The sequence below is a fragment of the Monomorium pharaonis genome, chromosome 11, assembly GCF_013373865.1.
Source record: "Monomorium pharaonis isolate MP-MQ-018 chromosome 11, ASM1337386v2, whole genome shotgun sequence".
Taxonomy (NCBI): Eukaryota; Metazoa; Arthropoda; class Insecta; order Hymenoptera; family Formicidae; genus Monomorium; species Monomorium pharaonis.
The window spans coordinates 8,520,606-8,542,057 of NC_050477.1; the positions used below are offsets into that span (position 1 = coordinate 8,520,606).

Below are 21,452 nucleotides of genomic sequence, written 5' to 3' on the forward strand. Positions count from 1 at the left end.
TGTAAAAAATAATACATGCTTTTTTGGAGTAACCTTCTCCTGAAGGTACAGTTCTCGATATTTATTCTATTAGATCATTGTTCACAATATTCTATACAATTATATATTTATGTAATCGCAAGGAGAGGAATCGATAAATCGTTTCATTCAACACAGATATATTCGATTTAATATATAACATGTGTTTTACAGATATGAATGAAAAGATATCCTATGATGTAGGTATGCAACACGATACATATGGTCCCTTTATTAACTGTGTATTATTACGGATTTTATCTTTTAAAGACTAAAGTACACAAAAAATAATATATACACATATACTGTGCCAACGTAATCACAGTCTATAATTACATTTTACCTTCACTTATCTAATATCCTCGAAAAATTGAGCAAACTTATCTATTATTACAATTATTCTATTATAAAAAGAAATATGTATGGTTTTCTGATCATACTTACGATTAGTAGATATCGATTTACTCACATCGATTTCTGAAATATTTCGATTTCAATTATCGCCTCGATTTCATCAGGTGAAAGTGTAGGTTAATAAAGAATATTAATCACTGGTATCAGAATTATGGTAATTATAGTAAAAAAATTATATTTAGACTGACGTGTTAGTAGAAAATTCAAAATAAGTTTATACAAAACCAAATGTATTCTATTATTATTTGTATTGTATTTGTTCAAGCTGAAAATCCTAAAAAGTCCTATAAGTTTAATATTTAATACGTTTTATATTTACAATTTAATTAAGGAGGTTCCATCGATACTTACTAATCAAAGAGAGAGAATTGTTACACATGTATTTAAGGACTGAAATAGAGCGTTTTTAATGCTTGATCAATCTTTTTAGAATCTTATTATACAAGTATTTTCAGATATATATAGTATTATTCTACACATATTTTATAATTGATCAGTCCCTTATACTAATTTATTCGGTTTTCTATGGCGTTTATGGATTATGTCATGTCACGTTATACTTTATATTGTCATATTTTATACTATAATTACTCGATTAAATGGTCAAGTATACTTTTTTATATCACATACTGAAACTTCGATTGCATGTAAAAAAATGGGGTCACAAATTATTTGACTGAATAATTATGACATAAAGTGACATGACATTGTTTAATACATTGAGTAAGTCGATTTTAATACAATATTTTTTACTCATTGAGTCGATAACCAATCTTGAAACTTTGCAGATAGGAAATTGAGTTTATTAACCGAATCATATAAAAAATTTAATCATTTAAATTTACTTTGATACTTTCGATAAAACCTCCTTAAAATAATAAAATTGCGCGTTTAAAACGCGTATCTATACACCATATCTAAATACAGGGTGTCGTGTAAACCTTTCGTCAACGTTTACAAGCAGGTAAAGCGCATTAAACTGAACAGAAAAGTCCTTTGCAATTTTCACAATAGTTAATAAGTTGTTAATTACACAGGCACACAAAAAAAGTGGTCCAGTGGACGAGACTAGTCAATCCTTATGTATTTTAACTTGCTGAATCCAAGATCAGCATTGCTGAATTGGCTCATTTTTTCCTAATTTAAAAAAGAAACCACTTTTTTGTGTACCTGTGTAATCAATAACTCATTAACTATTGCGAAATGGTAAAAGGACTTTTCTGTTCAGTTTAATGCGCTCTACCTGCTTGTAAACGTTGACGGAAGGTTTACACGACATCCTAACGAATATTAGACTTCAGTTTTGTTTTATTGGCAGTGTTTACTCCACATCATCCTTTAAGCAGTTCAATACAACTTTGGACTTATTGAGAAACGCACAAATTAACACTATATATGTTTTAAATATATATGATTTATTGAGATATTATGCAAGTAGTAAATTTGTAAGAAAGAGTAATATAAACACGATGAAAAAATTTATTGTAATGATAAAGATAAGCATGTAAGAATAATAAACAATATATAACTATACAAATTAATAATTAATAATGATGATGACAATGTGGCAATGAAAATGATGACAATGACAATAAAATAATAATACTTATAACAGGTAACAATGCAGTTCTACTTTTGCACAAAAACTTTTATAACAATTTGGTTAATCTAAACGACTGCTTAAAAGTTGTCATAGAGTACAAGTTCATAAATAATTTCATCAGTCACAGAATGGCAACTTGGACTTATTTCTGTCGCGGATTTAATACGATTTGGCACACAATTAACAAGCGCGTGGCGCGCTACGTTTTCATCATTTTCATGATGAAATAAGATGCCATTCTTAGTCGCATTTTTATACATATTTATAAACACACTTGTATAACAAGAATGACGAAGAAAATTCAAGTTGTACAAATTTGTCATTCCGTTTCATGTTAATTCGAAGAATGACGCATTTTTCTTATAATATATTCAATTATTAGAACGCGTAATTGTGTTCGAAAATAGTGTTGTAATCTGAGAAATGTAATGAGATAATTTATCATCTAGCCAAAGTTAGCTGTAGTTTTTCTCGTGTTTTAGGTATTATAAAAATGAAAGGAAAAAAAAGAGATTCGACCAATAGGCGATAACCAAATATTACATAGCATTCGTGTTTGGTATACATCCGTCTTTCATTTTATTTTATGTTGATTCGTGTCTTGAAAGAGCGAACGACACTGAGGATCGCGGTATGCGGTGGATTAAGGAGAACAAGACTGGGTCAGTTGGTGTTCTGTTTGTTGGAACGAAGGCGAGCCAAGCCTGAACGCTCACCCTCCTCCTCGTCGGATGTACAAGGTACTACACCGCGCGACGATGTAGCCTGCATTAACTCTTGATCCGGGCCATTTCGATGCTCGTACAACAGAATATTTAACGTTTCCTCATATATTCGAGCCTCAGGAAATTCAACCTGAAGAAAAAACCATGTCTATATATAACAGATATTAGACTTCAATTTTATTTGTGTGATAGGAGTTAATATTTTTATTACATTACCTTAAAATCATTTTAAAATAATCAATCATGTTATTTAGTTTACCTTTGTGTGCTTCTTATCAGTTGTGTAGACAATTGAGTGGCAGCAGACTTCTGCCACCTTACGACCATGTCCATAAAATGTCCAACAGCAGATCTCGCTCGAACCAATAACATCTTTGATAAATAACACTCTGCCACTGAATCTAAGTGACATTTTGTCAAATAACTCTATGTTTTTCAGTAGATTGTCATCTGACGTACTGCAAAGATAAAATTTATTCAATCCACTTATTCTTTAATAAGTTCAACTATAATGATAATAATAATAATAATGCATTTATAAGTTAACTGTATTGTGACATTAATTCTTCATCCTCGACAATCATTTTTTATTGACTTTAGAATAGTTTATGATATGAACTATATTAGAGATACACACGGACAATAAATGTTTTTATTGATCTCTCGTTAGTTTAAAGTCTATTTACATTGACATAGCTTAACTTTAAACTCACTTAAACTTGTTTTCTCAAACTTTTTATAGTTTTAAGAAGTAAAAGAGATAGAAAATAAGTTAAATTGAGTTTAAAGTTAAGTTACATTGGTGCAAATGTGCCTACATTGTTTGCATATTAGTGTCTATTTGGAACACTCAAATTAAAATTTATAAAAAATTGAAAGTAAATCACGAAACATCATGATATTCACAACTTTCGAGCAGCACTTAATATCACCTTGTGTAGGAATATTTATTGTTATGTCTATTAATGAGCAGCTTGACGACAGGCTTAGTAGTATTGCTTATAAGTAATTGTTCTTCCTTCTGAGAGGTTATGAGTGGTACTCTGCAGATTGGCTCTGCTTCGCGCTCCTTTCGAAGGAGAGCCTGCTCACAGGACTCTGCCAGTTCACTGATGCAATAGTATTTCGCCTCCGCGAGCAACTCCGCCATCTCCTTCGTATTTTCCGGCAGCGGGACCGAGCCGTCTCGCAGAAAGTTCAGGATCGTCCCGAAATGTTTGCCACACCTATCGATCAGTATCCAACCTGCGGACAGAGACCGCGATCAGTCGGACATGCTCTCAACGCTGGACATTCTCAGGATACGACACACAAGAAGATCCACACCCAATTTTTTTTTTTAATTGATCGAAAACAAACTTCGTCTTTTAAAGCGATCTAGGGGTCCATTGATCAGGACTTCGGGACCGATTAATATCGAAGGAGTTGATCTATTTCAAGTGAAATCGGGAATTGCGTGTCGAGCGACGCACGGGAAAGAAGCCTCACCTTCAGAATCAGTGAGTACTTCCATGCGACCGCTGAACATCGCGCGTAGCATGGTGTCATGCTTTTGCAGGGTGCCTATGGTGGTGTAATGGAGCGAGCCCCCAATATTCAGTTTGACATACTCCGACGGGTATTTAATCACAGTCTTGTGCTCGCCCGACATAACGAAACTTTCTCGTTCGTTCGTTTGTTTAAACTTGGGGATTTCGAGGTGAGTACTGACGCGACGACGACGAGGACGAGGCCAATGCCAATGCCGTGGGACGGGGCGCGGACGGGGGCGTATCGATCTCCTCGACGACGTCGAGTCGAGGTTGAAACACGCGCGAATGTACCGACGGGTTCGCGTTTGCGTCGCCGAACGGACTTGGTCGCTCACGCCCGCGGACGTCGCTGGATCGGGAGAGCGGATGCGCGAGACGCTGACATATCCTCGCTTCGTCCCATTTTCCGTACACACGGTATCTATCGAATAACGCAGCGAACCTTCAACACGACAAACACAATACGCAACGCGCCGAATGTGGCGGCGAATTGACCGTGATGCGCGAAAGTATCAAGATCGTCGTCGTCGTCGTCGTCGTCGTCATCGCCGCCGTCGTCGGCCGTACCATACCAATCGCATGTGCGTTCGCACTCGTGGAAGTGGTGGCGCACGATCGGTTCTGTCCCGCACCTTGAGAAAATGGCCGACTCGTTGACGAAGTACGGCGTCTACATCGATGACCTGAGCAAGATACGCGTTCTAGAGCCGGAAGCAGCGAGTCAGACGCACAAGCTGAGGGAGGAGTGTCAGAGTTTTGTGTCGAGTAAGTCGCGCTGGTTCGTCGTAGCGAATTTCGCTGGACCGGCCGTCACGATGCTCCGATCGTTCTCAGTATGTTGCACGATTCTCGCGTGCTTTGCCGTTTGTTTCACATGAGAATTTCCTGCACAAGAATGCACACATCTGCACCTGCTGGTGGCAACTGGTGGCCGACTTCGAATTTGTTAATTTGACCGGAGATTAATTCAATATCGGCAGAATTGTTCACTGTAAAGTTTTGAACTGTACAATTCGTTGTCTCCCGTAAGCTGTTAAACTTTTCTGAATTTTAATAACAATTAAGTTAATAATTTTATGCCTGTTTACAAAATAGTTACATATTGATTTATATATCAAAGTCTATGATTCTTTTATAAAAAAAACTCCTTTGTTGCACTGTTATTACAAATCACTAATTTAGTTTGGGAAATATAAGTCGTGGCGACTAAGAATTTTCACATTGCAGAGATTACCGAATTTGAGAAAAATTCCGACGAATTCATTGGAATATTGGACAAATTGGCAAAGGAGGTGGAGAGAGAGAAAATGAGAACAATTGGGGCACGGAATCTGCTCCGTTCCGTTGCAAAGCAAAGAGAAGCCCAAAAACAGCAGATGCAGGTTCTTAAACAATTATATGAAACTTTGTAGCGCATATTAATCATTTAAAATGATAAAGACTGTCACGAAAATTCATGCTATCCTGCACTGAGATACTTAAAATTTTGTGGGATATAAATTTATTTCATTGAAATATTTACTTAATTTACTTCTATTACACTTCAATTACATTATTAATTAATTTATCAAATACCTTTTAACACGGATAAAATTATTTTTTTATTATTTAAGGCAAGAAAGGAAAGATTAGATTAAGAACAACACAAGTTAGCTCGTTGATTATCGATTATTTGAATTTGAACTCGCTTTAAGATTGGATTATTATTGCTTTGTGCCAATCGAATTTCGTCTATTCTCGTTACAGGCATTGATCTTGGAAAAGTCTGTAGAATTGGAACGACTACGAGTACAATGTGATTCTTTAAAGAAGATTGAGCTAGAACAGTTAGAAACTATTGAGCATTTGTCGGCGAATTAAATGTAATATTCTAAGTTTCTGACTGTTTTTTCATTGCTGATTCATCGAATGTCGAAGTTCCATTTAATGTCTTTCGCCCTCAATACTAATAAATAATACAATAATTTTTAAAAGCATCGATATTGACTTTAAAGACAACTTCGATGAAACTTCAATTAATTCAATCATTCGTCAAATTTAATATATTTGTATATGTCTTATTAACATATAGATAGAATTATTTATTTTATTTTGCTAATTGACAAAAAGAAGATCAAAATTATCCTAATGTGTATTTTTATCAACAGATTAATTTTAATCTTGGTTTGACAAACTTTTTATCTTATGTAATATCAGAGAGATAAATAAATATTACAATTATATGCATTCATATTTTAAATCTGTTTTATGCAAATGTGCATAATCGTGTTCTATAAATATTCTTTAAAATATGAATGCATATAATTGTAAAATTTATGGGTATAGCATGAAACAGAACCAAATAAACGTGGCATAGAAGAGACCCAAAAAGTCATGCACATTACCGACGGGATTCATAGATATTTGACTACATAGTTCAATATGCACATTTTGTGCACATAGAGGCGCTGATGGATGAAAACGCCTAAAACGATGACGCGATGACCGCTCTCAGGTTCCTCTCTGGTAATATCTAATAATTAGAAAAAGAATAAAAGACTACAAGTAGAGGGTAAAAAGATTAAAGCTAATCTCCACGCGTAGAGAACAATTGGATAGAAAGATTCGCTAATCCGCTCGCTAGAAAACCGTGCACACATCGCGTACATTCTGTTCGTCGCGCGTTTGCTTGCGGCTTACATAACCTACGCCCGCCCGGCCTAATCAGTGTCGAGTCGGTCGAACAGTTCCGTGCGGTGTCGAGTGGTGCCGACTGCCGAGTTGGCCGAATGTAGGTCACGTAGGTCGTAGAGCGCGCGACGGCTCACAGGTTAGCTCGCAATTAGTCGGAGCGCGATGTGCGTGTGTGAGTGTGCACGGAATCGCAGTATGGCTGAAGGATCGTGTTCGAATCGTTCCGTGTTTTCTACCGTGATTGTGATCGCTCGAAAGAAATCGCGAAGTGTCGGGTATTCGTTATGATCGATTAAACGCGTGCTCTTCCGGATGATTCGCTACCACCGCGTCCGAAGTAGAAAAATCAACGGTCCACGGTCTACCGTATATGTGTGCGTCCCCTATTTTGTGACGAGAGGCGTCGAAAGTTGAAAGTGCAACGAGCATAGATCGTCGCCAGGTGCGTATTTGTCTTTGATCTTTTCCTGTCGACCTGTGCAGAATCATGTTTTTTCGTAATAGTTATTATTTACTTTGATGATTATTGTGCGCGGAACTTGAGGCCGATCTCACCATCTCGAGTTAGCTTTTACACACATACACATCTAACACATATTTGTTAATTTTATATCTGTACATAATTGACTGAATAGCTTAAAACTGATCGTATTGCTATATGTTTTTCCTCGGAAAATGGCCAGGAAGACAAAATAATACGATCAGTTTCTAGTTTTCAATTGCCAATTCCCAAATTTAATACGCCGATTTTTTCAAAGTTTAATTGGAAATGGTGAGACCGTTGGTCTCCTCGGCTCGATTCAAAACTTCGAGAATCGCAATTTTACTCTTCGATACATCTCGAATCTGTCATGGCGTCATCGTCACTCGAGAGTGATGGATGTTCGTTTTTTTCGTCCACTTGTTGTGTAGTGAGGCTTCACGAAGGAAGGAGCGTGTTTTTTGTGATGCAGAACGTTGTGATATATTAAATATCGTGTACATTTTTTATTATATTTCGTGAATTTAGATTTCTTAGAATCGGATTGTTCGAAAGTATGCGCACCTGTCTAATCTAACCTAACCTAACCTAATTTACAATATCTGTCGAATCTGACTTCTGGCGACTGCGATTCGTGGCGATATGTCTCGAGTTCGCGCGTGAATTATTTAATAACTTGTTAAACTATGATCACCATTGTAACTTTCAATGCTACGCTAGTCGTCGATGATTAAGCTAAAGAAAAATGTAAAATTCGTAAAAAGTAATGTTCGTAATTTGTAAATATAATTGCATCTAATACAAACTTTATTCTGATATAGACAGAAAGAGAAAGTCCGGCATTAACGTGTTAATTAATTTTCGTGACGCGAGTTGCATTGCGTGTCGTTCTTTGCGTGCAATATTCCATGTATAGATAGAAAATGGTAGTTGGTATTGGTAAGCTATTTTCTTTTTAATAATTTTTTTCGCTTGGTTGTTACGAAATAGTTTTTTGATTACGAATGTGGATAAGAATAAAAACAGAGATTCGATACTGAATATTGTGTCAGAACAATGTCAATATGTGTGTTACAGATTCTGTGATATATTTGTGCCTCGTGGCGTTTCTTTGGGGCGTAACCAACCCATTCCTAAAGAAAGGTGCACAAGGTTTGGAGAAAATTAAGGCCACGTCCGTTTACGGGCAATTTATCAAGGAGCAAGCGTTTCTTATCACCAATCTGAGGGTTTGTTACGTTTCTGGATTTCATGAAATTAATTTTATATATTTTATATAAGCGTTTTATGATTTATTTTATTTCTTTATATAGTATATCCTGCCGTTTCTCCTTAATCAGTGTGGCTCGCTGTTGTACTTCCTGACCCTGCAGAGCACCGACATATCTTTGGCTCTGCCAGTTTCAAATTCCCTTACCTTTGTATTTACTGCAATCACAGGCTGGTTCTTGGGTGAGGAGAAAGTGCATAGAAGTGAGCATATATTTCATTATTTTCAGAATATCATTAGAGAATGTTATGACTTTGTTACTTTACAATTTTGTCTGTTTTTACTTTTCAGATACCTACCTGGGAATGATACTTATACTATGTGGAACCACATTGTGTTGTTGGGACAAAATGAATAAAACAGTGGAATTGTGATTTATGCATACACTTAAAACAACAATCATTAAGCACGCATCGCTAACCTTCCTTATCCTGTTTGTTCATTACCTGCTGATTAATCCACATCCATCCTGTGTAACGTGAGTACCACAATGATTAACACATACATCAAATCCTCTCATCAAAGCAAAGTCACGGTGTCCATTTGATTTTGCTTTCTAATATTGTGAAACATTTAACATTAATATATTTTATTAATGATATGCTAGTTTACATCATTGGATTTGTTAATCTTGTTACAAAATATAACTCTGTTTTCGCAGCTTACCTTTTCAAAGAGAGGTAATATCTGTGTTAATAGGCAATAGGTTTTATTCGTAATTCCATACAATATCGTCAATATATATTCATGATATCTACATGCATATTGTTTAATGATCCATATGTACACACACACACACACACGCATACATGCACACACATACACACGTAGATAGCACCGGGTAGGAATGAATATTAATTATAATGCAAGATGACTATGTTGCCATAATTAATTTGTTTCTTTGTCCACACGCAAAAGCGTATCACAGTACAACGGATAGTATCTAGCGTCGCGCGTTTTATTCCTGTACACTGTTATCAAAAGTGACGAAAAGTCTCTCTCAATCTGTGTCGAACGTGGAAATTCCGCAACAATGTATGTGTAATCTGTGATCCATGATTATACAGAGACGAGTTACATTTGTGTGTATATATATATATATATATATATATATATATATATATATATATGTGTGTGTGTATATATATATATATATATATATATATATATATATATATAATATGTGTGAAAACACAAATCTCCTAGTAAAATTAGATAAAGAATTATGATTATCAATACAAGTGTTTATATACAATAAGCAAATGAGATTGATCTATGCACAGAGAAATGTTCAGTAGATATTGCTATACGTAACTGTCCGTTTCACAAGTCGAGATAATTTTTTGATTGTCGTTATAAAATTGATAATTTTTTATTTATTTATCATTATAGCGTTTATCATAAGAAAAGACGTCGTTCATTACGGAATATATATATTAGGATTTTGATTTATTAAGAGCGTATACACTACAGGAATGTAGAAAAATGACGATGGCACTTTGATTCACGGTAGAGTGAAGTGACGCGTTAATTTTTCGTGAGATGCGCAACGCATATGAATTTATTTACGTGAAAGTATGAAAAGTCGAATGATAAAAGCGCTTTTTGTCGAGTCCCAAAGGAAAAACAAAAGTTAATACACCATAAAATGTTAATTCACAATATTTACGGATATATTATAAAATGCATTCTCATCATTCGCAGCAAATTTAATCAGTTAAATTTGGCAGAGAGAAAGCTATTAAAATAATACATATTTGATATATTTAATTGGTTCTCACTCTAGAATACACTTTATATTTAATATTATACCTCTCAAGAGTTTACATTCGATCATATTCTTTTGTAATCTTTTTTGTTACAAAGAATGTTATTTATTTAATGCGCGAAAAGTATAACAGTATTAATTTGACGAGTAATTGAGCTTCGAAGCTTCTTCGCGTGTGCCTATGTTTATTTGGATAATTGTTTTATTTTGTTACGTATAGATACATATATCTATTTATGTGGGAATTAAAAACGTCTTAGGTAACATAGAAATTTTATAAATTCATGAAATCGATCAATGTGTGCTGACAGCAATTATTTTAGACGTTGTTGCCGTAATCATATGCTACTCTGTTAGAAAAAATTATAAAAATCCGCGCGGTCGCGATCGACAGTCGCGCGACGTGTATGTTATAAGGTATATTGGAGAACGGGATATATTATCGATAAGTCGCGTCGTTAATTAACGCGCGTCGGATATCGACGCCTATTAATTATCGCTTATAAAATTACGAATTACACTTATGAAACTCAAGACTAGTATTGATCAATGGCCGCCCAATTCAGGCGCGGGACTTCTTGCTCTTTAGTTTGAACCATCCCGCGCTCTTGTTCGGGTCACGGGGCACGGACGTGGATCTATTCAGCTCTACCTTGGAGCCGATGCCTCGCGATTTGGTGGCCAGCGATTCCGTGGAGACAGTTCTATCCACTTTCTGTTTGTCCTTCGATTTTAGCGTGCTGCGATTGATCGTACCTGCAACGTGAATGTTTTTGTTTTTCCAATAATTTAGGGCTATTTCATTATTATTTATATTTTAATAAAACATTTAGTTATTTTGTTTAAGAATAAGGACATTTACTTGTCTTAGAAAGATTATCCTTGCTTCGCCGAGCTTCCTTTCCTCGGCGACTGAGGGTTTCGCGGCTTCGTTGCCTGCGTCTCATGGTCGCGATTGGTTTCGCGTGTTGTTGCTGATCGTAATTGATCTCAAACGGTTCCCTATAATGTCGTGGCTTCCACGGAGCAAGGACGCTCACGCTCCTCGACACTGTTCTCGTGTGCGATTGCAACGGTCGATTTAACTCCTCGCGACTCGCCGCCCGGCGTCGTTCGTTCGGACCTGGTATTTCGCCGACTGGAATGCAGACATTGAGTCGCAATTAAAGTGCGGTTACGCTTGACGACATTTTCCGTACTTTCACCGTCGAACATTATTCACATAGATCACTAATCAAATAACATTAAACATTTAATCAGTGTGGTACTTTTTTTATACATTTTCTATGACGCAAATGCGACAAGTATTGCAGAATTTTAAGCATTCAATGATTAACATGGTTCTTGTTTATTGGCCGTGTTTATTGGTAGTGATATTGTTTTAGTCAATCGTTATATATAAGAAGAGAAGGTTTACATATTTGGAAGAGTGAATTAATCGATATTTGTTTAACAAAATTTTGATATAAGGAGCGTTATATTATTTTTTAATTTTTAATTTTATATAATTCTCATATTATTTTAATCTACGAAGCTTAATTTACAAAAAGTATTTTATTTGCTCAAAATACGAATAAAATTAAAATACCAATATTTTGAGATTTTTACAGCGATCGGTTAAAATTATTAGATTTAAAATTATTTTTAAAAATAATTTTGATATTTTTGAAAAAGAGAAGAAGATAAAAAATATATTGAGAGCAATAGAAAGTAAACTATAATGTTATATTATAAATCTTGGAACAAAATACATAAAATTACACAATCATTACGAATGCTATATGAGAGATATAGTATTCGTAATGGTTGTAATTTTATGTATTTTATGTCTCTTATTATACCTGTAGCAGCATGGAGATACACGACAGATCTTTGCGATCTCTGAGAGTTTTGACTTTGCTGACTGCTATCGCCCGTTGTACTCTCGCCCGAAGACAATGCGCTTTCAGCGAGTCTCGAAGATTTCCTTGGGGCTGATATGATACCCAAATTATGGCGGTTCGAATTCGTGACATCACGCCTCACGCGGGTGTGGTCGTCAACTCGTTTGTTTCTGAAATAATTAAATTAATTAAACGGTTTTGTCATCTAAATTATATTTTTAATTATTTAACTGTTTAGTTATTTTTTGCTATTTAATTAATGGTATATACATTATTTTCTCTTTGATCAGAATATATAAAGATATCTGTTACTGTTAAAAAGTACATTAAAAAGTCTTTTAATTAAAAGAAACAATTATTTAGAATGTCTAATAAAATCTGGCATAGTGGGACGGTATAATTACTAAAAAAATATATATACATTTGGTACGGTAAAATACGCGAAATTAAGAGATAGAAGATAACTATATTTTTGTTTACAATTAATTAGAATAGAATGTAATAATAAGAAAGTAAATTAGTTAACAGTCGCAATATTTAAATCATTCTTGCGCGAAATATCTAACCGGTCGATGCATAACGCGGCTTACATTATAGCATTTACCTGCGGTCTCTGTTGGACGAGACGGACTCCTGATCCGTATCGCCGAAGAAGCGGAGATTCTTTTGCACGGAAACTCGTTCAGGCGCAGAGGAAGCTTCCTCATCCTCGGTGCCGGTCGTCAAGATCTCGCTCTCGGGTATTCTCGGCTTTTTATCCACCGGCTGCAAAGTTATCGACGCTTCATTATTCATGATCTTGAGGGGAGGGGGGAAGGAGGGACAAATATAGTCGCGGACAGATTATTTCTACGTATAACAATTATGCCCGATTATTCCAAATATCGATTTATCGAACGTTATAATTTCGCGCACAGAAGACGGAGTTTGCAAGTGCGATAGATTGAAACGTATCGCTATAATGATATATTATTCTGTGGCACTATGTAATTTTCATAGCTAAGCACATACTTGGGTTCAGTTTCCCGACTTTTAGGGGCGGTTTCGTCAGTCTCGAATAACTTTTGACTATAGCCTAACTAATGTTTCGTGAGATTATCTCTTAAAAAAGATTCTTCAGGTATACAAGATACAAGAGAAATTTTCGTAGGTTAAACTATCTACACAATTTTTTAATCTTTCACCATTAGAGTTTCTTATTATTTTACTTGTAAGCTTTAGCAAATGCGAATACTGCATATTTTAATTAAATCTTAATAAATTCATAATGACAATCGGGACTTTTTATCGGATCGAACACGCAATATAAATATATCCCATAAAGAGTTAAATAAATACAAATGTTTTTATCTAATAAAAACTCATTACACATCTGCTCTGAGATATACTGTTCGCTGAGTAGGGGATAATAAGATTAAGAATAAGAATTAAGGACGCTTCGAGCTAACTAACGGGAATGCGAGAAAATAGAATACGACGCGAAACAGTAACGTAGACCTGACTCTTTGTCAATTGTTCGAGATGAGCGCGAAGTCAGACATAACTGGCCTCCATCGAAGGTTGCGATTTTTCGGAATTCAACCCCGTCTGTCGGCCGGCTGGGAGAAAATCGCACGAGCGTGTACAAAGCTGTATTCTTCCCGCGGCTCGCAAAAATCGGCGGCCTCCCCCCGTGGTTACATCGCACGACGCCTTCATGAGTCATGATTCTCCCCGGGCCGACTCATCCGATAGATCATCGTCCACGGCGAGATTCATACGCACGCAATCATCTCGAACGAGCGCGCGGGCGCGCGCTCGCGCGCGAGGAGAGCGCAACATCTCTCCTCTCCTCTCCTTTCCGCTGCCTAAGATCGGAGGAGAATCGGGACCTGACAGAGATTATTCCCGTGCGCGCGCGCGAAACGACGGTCGGCTTATAGGGCTAGGCAAGCAACCTCCTGATCGGCACTTAATCTCGCGATTAAATTAAACCACAGAGCGCGGAGTTAGTTAAGCATTTAATCAAACCGGTAATTGGAGGTTGCGCTGCCCTAATGGCTCCGCGCAGCGACCCGCGATCTGACTGATGAATGCGCACGGGACCGGTGCGCGAGTTGCGCGCGAGATAACCATGGCACGATTCAGGAGAGTCCGCTCGTTATCGGATAATACTCTCGAAAAAGATTCCAGGCCTCTCGGAGGGATGATTTGCCGCGTCTTCGATCGATTCCAAACGCGATGACGTTTTTTTCCCTCGACGATTTAAAATACGATGCTCCTCGCCTACCTGATTTGTTAGTTTCGGAAAGAAAGACACGTAGATGTGTTTGATCGTTCGTTGATCTTTGAGATTCTAACTTTATATGAAAATGACGTCAATCGACGAAAACATTTTCCACTTGTACCTACTTGTATATTATCGAGTTTGTTATCGTTCTTTTTTAATAAAACTATTTTTTTACATAATTGTCACGGAGAGATTTAATTGGCTCGTTGCATTAAAGTTTTTGTAGTCATTTATCTATTTGTTGAACGATCACGAATATCGAACACTTGTGTTAATTGGAATTGATTTAGTATTCTCTGCTTTCCTATAGTGATAATTAAAGAATTTATTAGCGCAACAATTTACATTTATTTTTTTAGAACTTTGAAAACAAAATAAATATAAATGCATTTTTTAAATTTTTTAAAAGAGAATTTCTTATGTTTTCTTGAAAGCAAATCAGACATGTTGCAATCCATTGATTAAATAAAATTTTCGTCGATACATATGTTAGCGATGAACAATCTTAATAGGGTTGATTGAAAGTGTTATAGAAATAGAGAAATAAAAATAGGAAGGTAAAAATGTTAGGAATAGAAAAGGACGCTTACTGTGGCGTTGGATTTGTTCTTCCTCGAGAGGGACTTGAACCAGCCCTTCCTCTCCGCCTCTTGGCCCTGGTTGTCCCTGGTCAGGGTGTTGCTGGACTCGCAGAAGGACTCTTCCTCTCTGGTTAGAGTGCCGGTGGATCTTGAGAGTCTAGTCGGTCGTGGAGGGCTCGGGCTGCCGCTTGGTGTCGATAAGCGTCTACGTTGACTATAATCCTCCTGAGACGAAATAGAAAAATTGCATGTTACATTCAGCGACTCAGCGTCTTTCGAAGTACTATCTCTATATAACTACCACTTTCTCATCCGAGCCTCTTCCGAGCATAAACTTACTTCTCAGATCCCGATGGAGGATCATATGTAACCGCAATTTATCGGCTCAAAGAATTTATAGTCTGAAACGAGGTGGACAAGGAGAATCTATTAGATCATATCTAATTGACGTTATTTCGCTTCTTCGCAGCAGTCTCATTTTAATGTCATTGCAATGTATTGATTTCGAATGCCTCTACAGATCAAAACGTATTGAAGTATTCCAATTGGAATACGCGCGCGAAGCATGAGTCATACTCGCGTTTACTATTCATTCAAAATGAGGCTATGTTACCGGGACTGATGTGTAATCCGATTGTTTAGTGTAGATCCCCGCAAATCGGGAGTAACTCAAATTGATCAATTGATACACGATTTCCCATGCAGAGACTTCAGAGTGCGATGTAGAATGGAATCTATTTGACGGGAGGGGCTAACAAAGGTGCGTGTGTCACCTGCCTTCGTCATTTATGTTAATCGCCGTTTCGCCAATTACACACGATTGACCGATCGTCGTGACCTTCCATTCCGCTACTCTATTCACGGGATGTATCGTATAGGCGCAAGACCTCGACGGGCCCCGCCGGCCTGGAAAAACTCGCCCCCTCGAAGCGGAGGACGCGCGCGAAGATGCATACGGGCAGGCAGGCAAGCAGGCAGGCAAGCAGGCAGGCAGGCAGGCAGGCAGGCAGACGCGTGTCCGTTTCATTCTCGACGACGTCCACGTCGTCGTTATTATTATCATCGCGTTTTGCATCATCACCATCATCAGCGCTGCCACCTCCGTCATTTACTCTCGCTCTCGCGTATGCATAATGCGTGCCGGCGCGCTACGGCTCCAGGCGCTTATCACGACTCTCCCCTGTTTATTCATCGGTATTCCGGCAAAGACCACGCCGACGATCGTAATCGCAGCCGCCGTCGAGGCCGCCGAGGCCGTCCCCGGTGCATACCGCACGGTATGTACGTAACGCGCTCGGAAACTGCACAGGAAGTATCGTTTAATCGGAATGTTAATCTCTCACAGATCAATTGACGCGATCGACATGCGATTGCGCGTTAATTCTCTTTCATTGTGGAATCAGGACATCGTCAAGGAAACATTATGTCGTGCGTGAGTACATATATTCAGCGAATGTGACACACAATTATATTGACTACTCTAAAAGTTATTGGTTACTTAGAGTATCAAACATATGAACATATTGAAAATATATTTTTATTTGAATGTTTTAAATTCCAATTGAAAGAGGAAACCTTTTTTAATGTCTTGCATACGTTCTGGAAACATTTGATATATAAAATATTATAAAATTATGTTTCAATAATTATACAAACAAAACAAAATGTAGATCTAGTATGGAAGAAAAAAAATGAATCAAATATTTTTCGATATTAAGGAGGAATTAAATACTTTTTTCTTTATATTATAAAGAGATTAATTCCCAAGAGATGAAATAAATGAGGACGTTAAGGAAAAACATATCTATTATGTGCACAGACATAATAATGAGATCCTTCTTTCGTAGTCTTGCGTCATCCAAATAGCGAATCTATATAGATATCGTAATTTTTTATAACAGCTTTAGTAATGAGTAAAAGGGCATTGCGTTTCCGGTAATCGGCGCGGATTTTCTCTCCTCTCACGTGCACAATATACTGTGTACGTTGGAGCTTTCAATACGCAATATAATAACATATCACGGCGCGGCCGTGTATATAGATGTGTGTATCCACACCGCGTATAAACTCTTAAATGACTCACAATGAATAGCCCATATCGCGGAATCATCTGCATAGTACAAGCACGGTGCGCTTCCCTGGTACTCTCCATATATACGAGCAACAATATCCCGTGTGCTTTCCATAACGAGTCGCGGTGCGTATCGACAACAACGAGGACCACGACGACGACGACAACGACAACGACGACGACGACGACGACGACGACGACGACGACGATGTCGACGGGGACGAAGAAGAGGTCGAGTGATGCTGATGACGAAGAAAAAGCTGAAGTCTCCGGTATATAAAGGGAGGGGGAGGAGAAAGGACCTAAGGGCATTGTGACCCACGCATCGCCCTGCTAACTCTTATACCGTCCTCGTGGCCTTCCTCCTCATCCTCCTTCTCTTCTTCCTCAGTTTCTCTCTTTTTCTTTGCCTTCTTCGTTCGCGGGGAATGCGTTATGCGCGGAGCTACTCCCTTGCCCTTCTGTGACTCGGCGTGGGCCGCCGAGATTGGGATAGGTCGCTTACGTACCTAAGTGCATACGCATGTGCACGCGTGCATGCGTGCGTGCGTGCGTGTGTACGTGTCATGTGGCATGAGGCGTGCGCTAACGCGCGCGTGTATCCCCGGCGCATAACTCTGCAACATTAAACCGCTCGCCGTAGGTCACCGTAGATTACGCATAAATTCCGAGGGATGCGATTTACGACGTTAACTGGCATCCCGCCCTCTCCCTCCCCCTCCCCTCCCATGTGCCCGCCACCTTCCCAGATTTTCTTCCCGCCATCTGCGCGCGAGCGACCGCCGTCGTCGTTGTCGCCGCCGGTAGGCAAAGAAAATCGGTCACGAGCGAATAAAGTTTCTTCCTCGTCCTCTTGCTCTTCTGCGTTTGTCGCGTATTTCTTACCACAGTGGTACAATGACTTTCCCACTCGATTGAACATTCACGAAAGGAAGTAATCTCATTCTTAGTCTTCTTCTCATCCCGCAATCGAAAGATATATATTACTATTTGTTAAGAATATGAACAGTGTGTATGAATTAAATATTTAACACATGGTTTCTAATATTTGAATGTAAACGAAGAAATTGCATAGAATGTATTCCTGCCAAGTCGATAATTTTATATTTATATATATTAGAGAGATAGAGAGAGATAAAACATTAGAATAAATTATTTAATTAGACATCATATACAGTAAAAAATCAAACTTTTTCACATTATTATTGATAATATAACGTTAGTAATAAACTACTAACATTAATCGGTTTAATATATGATGGATTATTTTTAAATTATATTTGCATTTATAGACAGATATTTTGTTCGTAATCATTAATATGAAATAGGAATATATAGGAAATTATTAGTTATAAAAAAATATTAATCTTTATGAAATTCTTATTTATATTGTGTGAGAAATTTAATTTAATTTTAAATTATTTTAATTATTCTCACTACAAGTTAGACTGAGTTAGAGCAAAATAACAGATAGACATTTAAATTTGGAGATTATTTGTTAATTATTATCATAATATTTTGTATCGTGTTGATTCAGTCGTAAGGGAATGATGGCATAGAAACGAAATTGTAGGCTCTGGTATAATGCCAGAGATGCAAGAAGTATAATAGGGAAGCGAGAGAATCCACTGGCGCTGTACAAAAGGGTTTTACGGTAAGATCTGTAACGCGCAAAGCCGCAAAATAAACGAACGGATACGTAATTGGTATTGAGACCCCTGTCGTATCGGGACCACGATAGTGGTTTGCCGATGCACGCGCGCGTGCAACTGTGTAATAGTGGCCAAACATACTGAGGAGGAGAGGAGACCCGCGGCAAAGCGTAGCGAGCCAAGTTGGAAATAACCGCGGTGAGAAAAGCGAAAGGAACGAGGAAAGAGGGAGAGGACGCACCGCAAGAAACATCCACCTTGAATATCGCCGGCGGAGGACGGGATGTGGTTTGACCAGGAATGCGCATCTGGAGAAGATCGCGCTACCTTGCGTTAAAAGGAATCCGTTACGATTTTTATATGCCTTCCATCCGTCCGCTCTAATTTCCTTCTGGTCCAATGCGATGAGATCTACGAGATGGGAAACATCGAAGATATTAATTTAGAAAGAAGATCCCATAATGCTTTTAAAAAATAATTCTAACAAGACATATGTCTAAAACAAGTAGTTCAAATCAACCAGATTCTAGTTGATGTAATGTTCAATCAATATTTAGTAAAAATATAAAATTAAAATATGCAGTATAAAGTATTGAATTACAAATAGCTAAGGTGGTGTTATATAAAAATAATTAATCGAAGAATAATTTTATAATATCAGTGTTGATCAAATAATTTATGAATGTTTTTCGAGACTCCTCTCCCTCTCTCATAAAAAATCGCAGATTCTTTTATAATGTAACATATTTTGTTCATTGTGGTTTTTGTTCCGCTGAGAAGTGTATTTCATGCAGATTGTATAAATTTTATTTACAAAAGGCTTTTTCATCTTTTAAAAATCCGTTGCATAATTCTCCCGTAACGAGGTTTTATTTTATATCTACATTGTTTGCACGTTTTGTCCGACTATGTAACTTCTCTCATGAACATTCAACAAGATATGAAATATAATTTTAATATTTTTAAAGAGAGATCTATGATTTTGTTTCTATATTTAATTTTATAAATTTTGAAACACTAATATTTTTTAACTTTTTCTATATATTTAACTTTTAAGCTTTGAAGTTTCTACTTTATGTCTATCATTAAAAGTACATAGAAAATTAATAATATGTAAACGTAATAAATCTAGTCTACATGTTAAATTAAATTCAATTTTATAAGTCGAAAATACATTGGAATTTCTGCTTTATTGATATTTAGAGATAAAAAAGAAAGAATAATTTTCCATTTTGAAATTTCTCAAGAAATTCTGAGTTTTGCTTATTTTCTTTTTCAATCTTGTGCAGGTGGTTAACGCCACTGTGAACTTTGAGATATAAGGATAAAGAACAGGCTCCGAGAAGAGATTAGGTGGATACCCGATGGAGAGTATTGGGTGTATGCTTTCGCTCTCGACGACCACCATCGCGGTCATTAATAATCAACGCGCGAAGAGAAGGATGCATTCGTTCTCTCTCTCCTTTTCCTTCTTATATTTTACGTTTTTAAGAACGTAGCTTATAATTGTATTTACGAGGTCTTGATATAATTTCTTTGACTATCAGTAAATATAGAATCATATTACAAGTTTCACTGTAAGAAACTTGTAATATGATTCTGTGATTAAATTCATACGGATAAAATTTATTTAAGCTTTCGAATACTATTCATTCTAAATTAATAAGTTTTCCCTTTCCAAACAAAATCTTTCATGTCCATATAATTTGCTTTAACGATATTTTTACTTTGAAAGAAATATTTTTTATGTATTCTAATTAAAACATTAAGATATAAAAACGATGAAAACTTTTTAATGATCGCTAATACAGCTTTCAACATTCTCATTCTTATTTCTTTATCATTTTTACGTTATTTAAACTTTGTATGTTGATTTTGTTAAGTTACCGCTTTTTTATTTTTATTGCTTATACATATAATATTTTCTTATACGATGTAGAGGCATTTTTTATCAATTCATTATTGGAACGAGAAGTATATAGAATGTATGTAAATGTGGAGAGATAAAAACTCAACTGCGTATCCTGTCGTACTTTCCGCATTACCAAGTTAGGAAAAAGAAATACGATTACGACGCAAACCACATACTTCTTCACGTTCCGATGTCAACTCGCTTATTTGAGCGCGAAACGACATCGGAACGCCCATGAATGGGTGATGTTTTCTCTTGAGCGCGGTCGGCAAGCATGATGCTTGCGTGCGTGCGCCCGCGCGCTCGCCTCATTTCGCCTTCGGGAATAATTATAATTGATGAAATGACACTGCGAGCCGGACAACGGGGACTTTATCGAGCGCTCGCGATCGCCTCGGGAGACACGAAAGAACGCACGCGTATGCGATACGCACGAAGCTCGCAGCGACTTCTAAACGAGAACGACCGCCCCGGTAGGTGCCTCGGCGACGTCGATGAATATTAATTATTCCGATCGCGACGGAGATGCCCCGCACACCCGCGCTGTTTCTCGCACAACTGGTCGCTCGACCACTGCCGATTACGACAGCCTATTTGCAA

The 21,452-nt window shown here is 37.2% G+C and overlaps 4 protein-coding genes across 9 annotated transcripts in view; 2 read left to right on the forward strand and 2 right to left on the reverse strand.

Annotated features, from left to right (window-relative positions):
- Nucleotides 1–19: 19 nt before the first annotated feature.
- On the reverse strand, nt 20–4,661 carry LOC105830968 (BTB/POZ domain-containing adapter for CUL3-mediated RhoA degradation protein 3). Its single transcript, XM_012670741.3, has 4 exons — nt 4,249–4,661; nt 3,693–4,005; nt 3,020–3,218; nt 20–2,890 (listed from the first exon to the last, which is right to left on the reverse strand). The coding sequence occupies exons 1-4, from the start codon at nt 4,409–4,411 to the stop codon at nt 2,699–2,701; spliced, it is 867 nt and encodes a 288-aa protein (XP_012526195.1). The 5' UTR covers nt 4,412–4,661; the 3' UTR covers nt 20–2,698.
- A 140-nt stretch (nt 4,662–4,801) lies between these two features.
- LOC105830970 (intraflagellar transport protein 20 homolog) lies at nt 4,802–6,412 on the forward strand. The gene is made up of 3 exons (XM_012670747.3): nt 4,802–5,057; nt 5,520–5,674; nt 6,039–6,412. The coding sequence occupies exons 1-3, from the start codon at nt 4,934–4,936 to the stop codon at nt 6,150–6,152; spliced, it is 393 nt and encodes a 130-aa protein (XP_012526201.1). The 5' UTR covers nt 4,802–4,933; the 3' UTR covers nt 6,153–6,412.
- A 1,039-nt stretch (nt 6,413–7,451) lies between these two features.
- Nucleotides 7,452–9,473, forward strand: LOC105830969 (transmembrane protein 234 homolog). Of its 5 annotated transcripts, none has more exons than XM_012670742.3 (5): nt 7,473–8,193; nt 8,268–8,385; nt 8,524–8,675; nt 8,760–8,919; nt 9,008–9,473. In XM_012670742.3, the coding sequence occupies exons 2-5, from the start codon at nt 8,370–8,372 to the stop codon at nt 9,088–9,090; spliced, it is 411 nt and encodes a 136-aa protein (XP_012526196.2). In that variant the 5' UTR covers nt 7,473–8,193; nt 8,268–8,369; the 3' UTR covers nt 9,091–9,473. The 5 variants fall into 5 exon arrangements, with proteins under 5 accessions (XP_036149696.1, XP_012526196.2, XP_012526198.2 ...); XM_012670744.3 differs by having other exon boundaries at nt 7,473–8,000; XM_012670745.3 differs by having other exon boundaries at nt 7,473–7,943.
- A 937-nt stretch (nt 9,474–10,410) lies between these two features.
- LOC105839156 overlaps nt 10,411–21,452 on the reverse strand; it is a 110,935-nt gene continuing 99,893 nt past the window's right edge. For both annotated transcript variants that reach the window (XM_012685256.2, XM_012685257.3), the window contains exons 4-8: nt 15,227–15,442; nt 12,972–13,132; nt 12,326–12,537; nt 11,347–11,622; nt 10,411–11,240 (exon numbers count right to left, since the gene is read on the reverse strand). In XM_012685256.2, the coding sequence (XP_012540710.2) occupies nt 11,047–11,240; nt 11,347–11,622; nt 12,326–12,537; nt 12,972–13,132; nt 15,227–15,442 (1,059 nt within the window). In that variant the 3' untranslated portion in view covers nt 10,411–11,046. The remainder of the gene's footprint in view (nt 11,241–11,346; nt 11,623–12,325; nt 12,538–12,971; nt 13,133–15,226; nt 15,443–21,452) is intronic.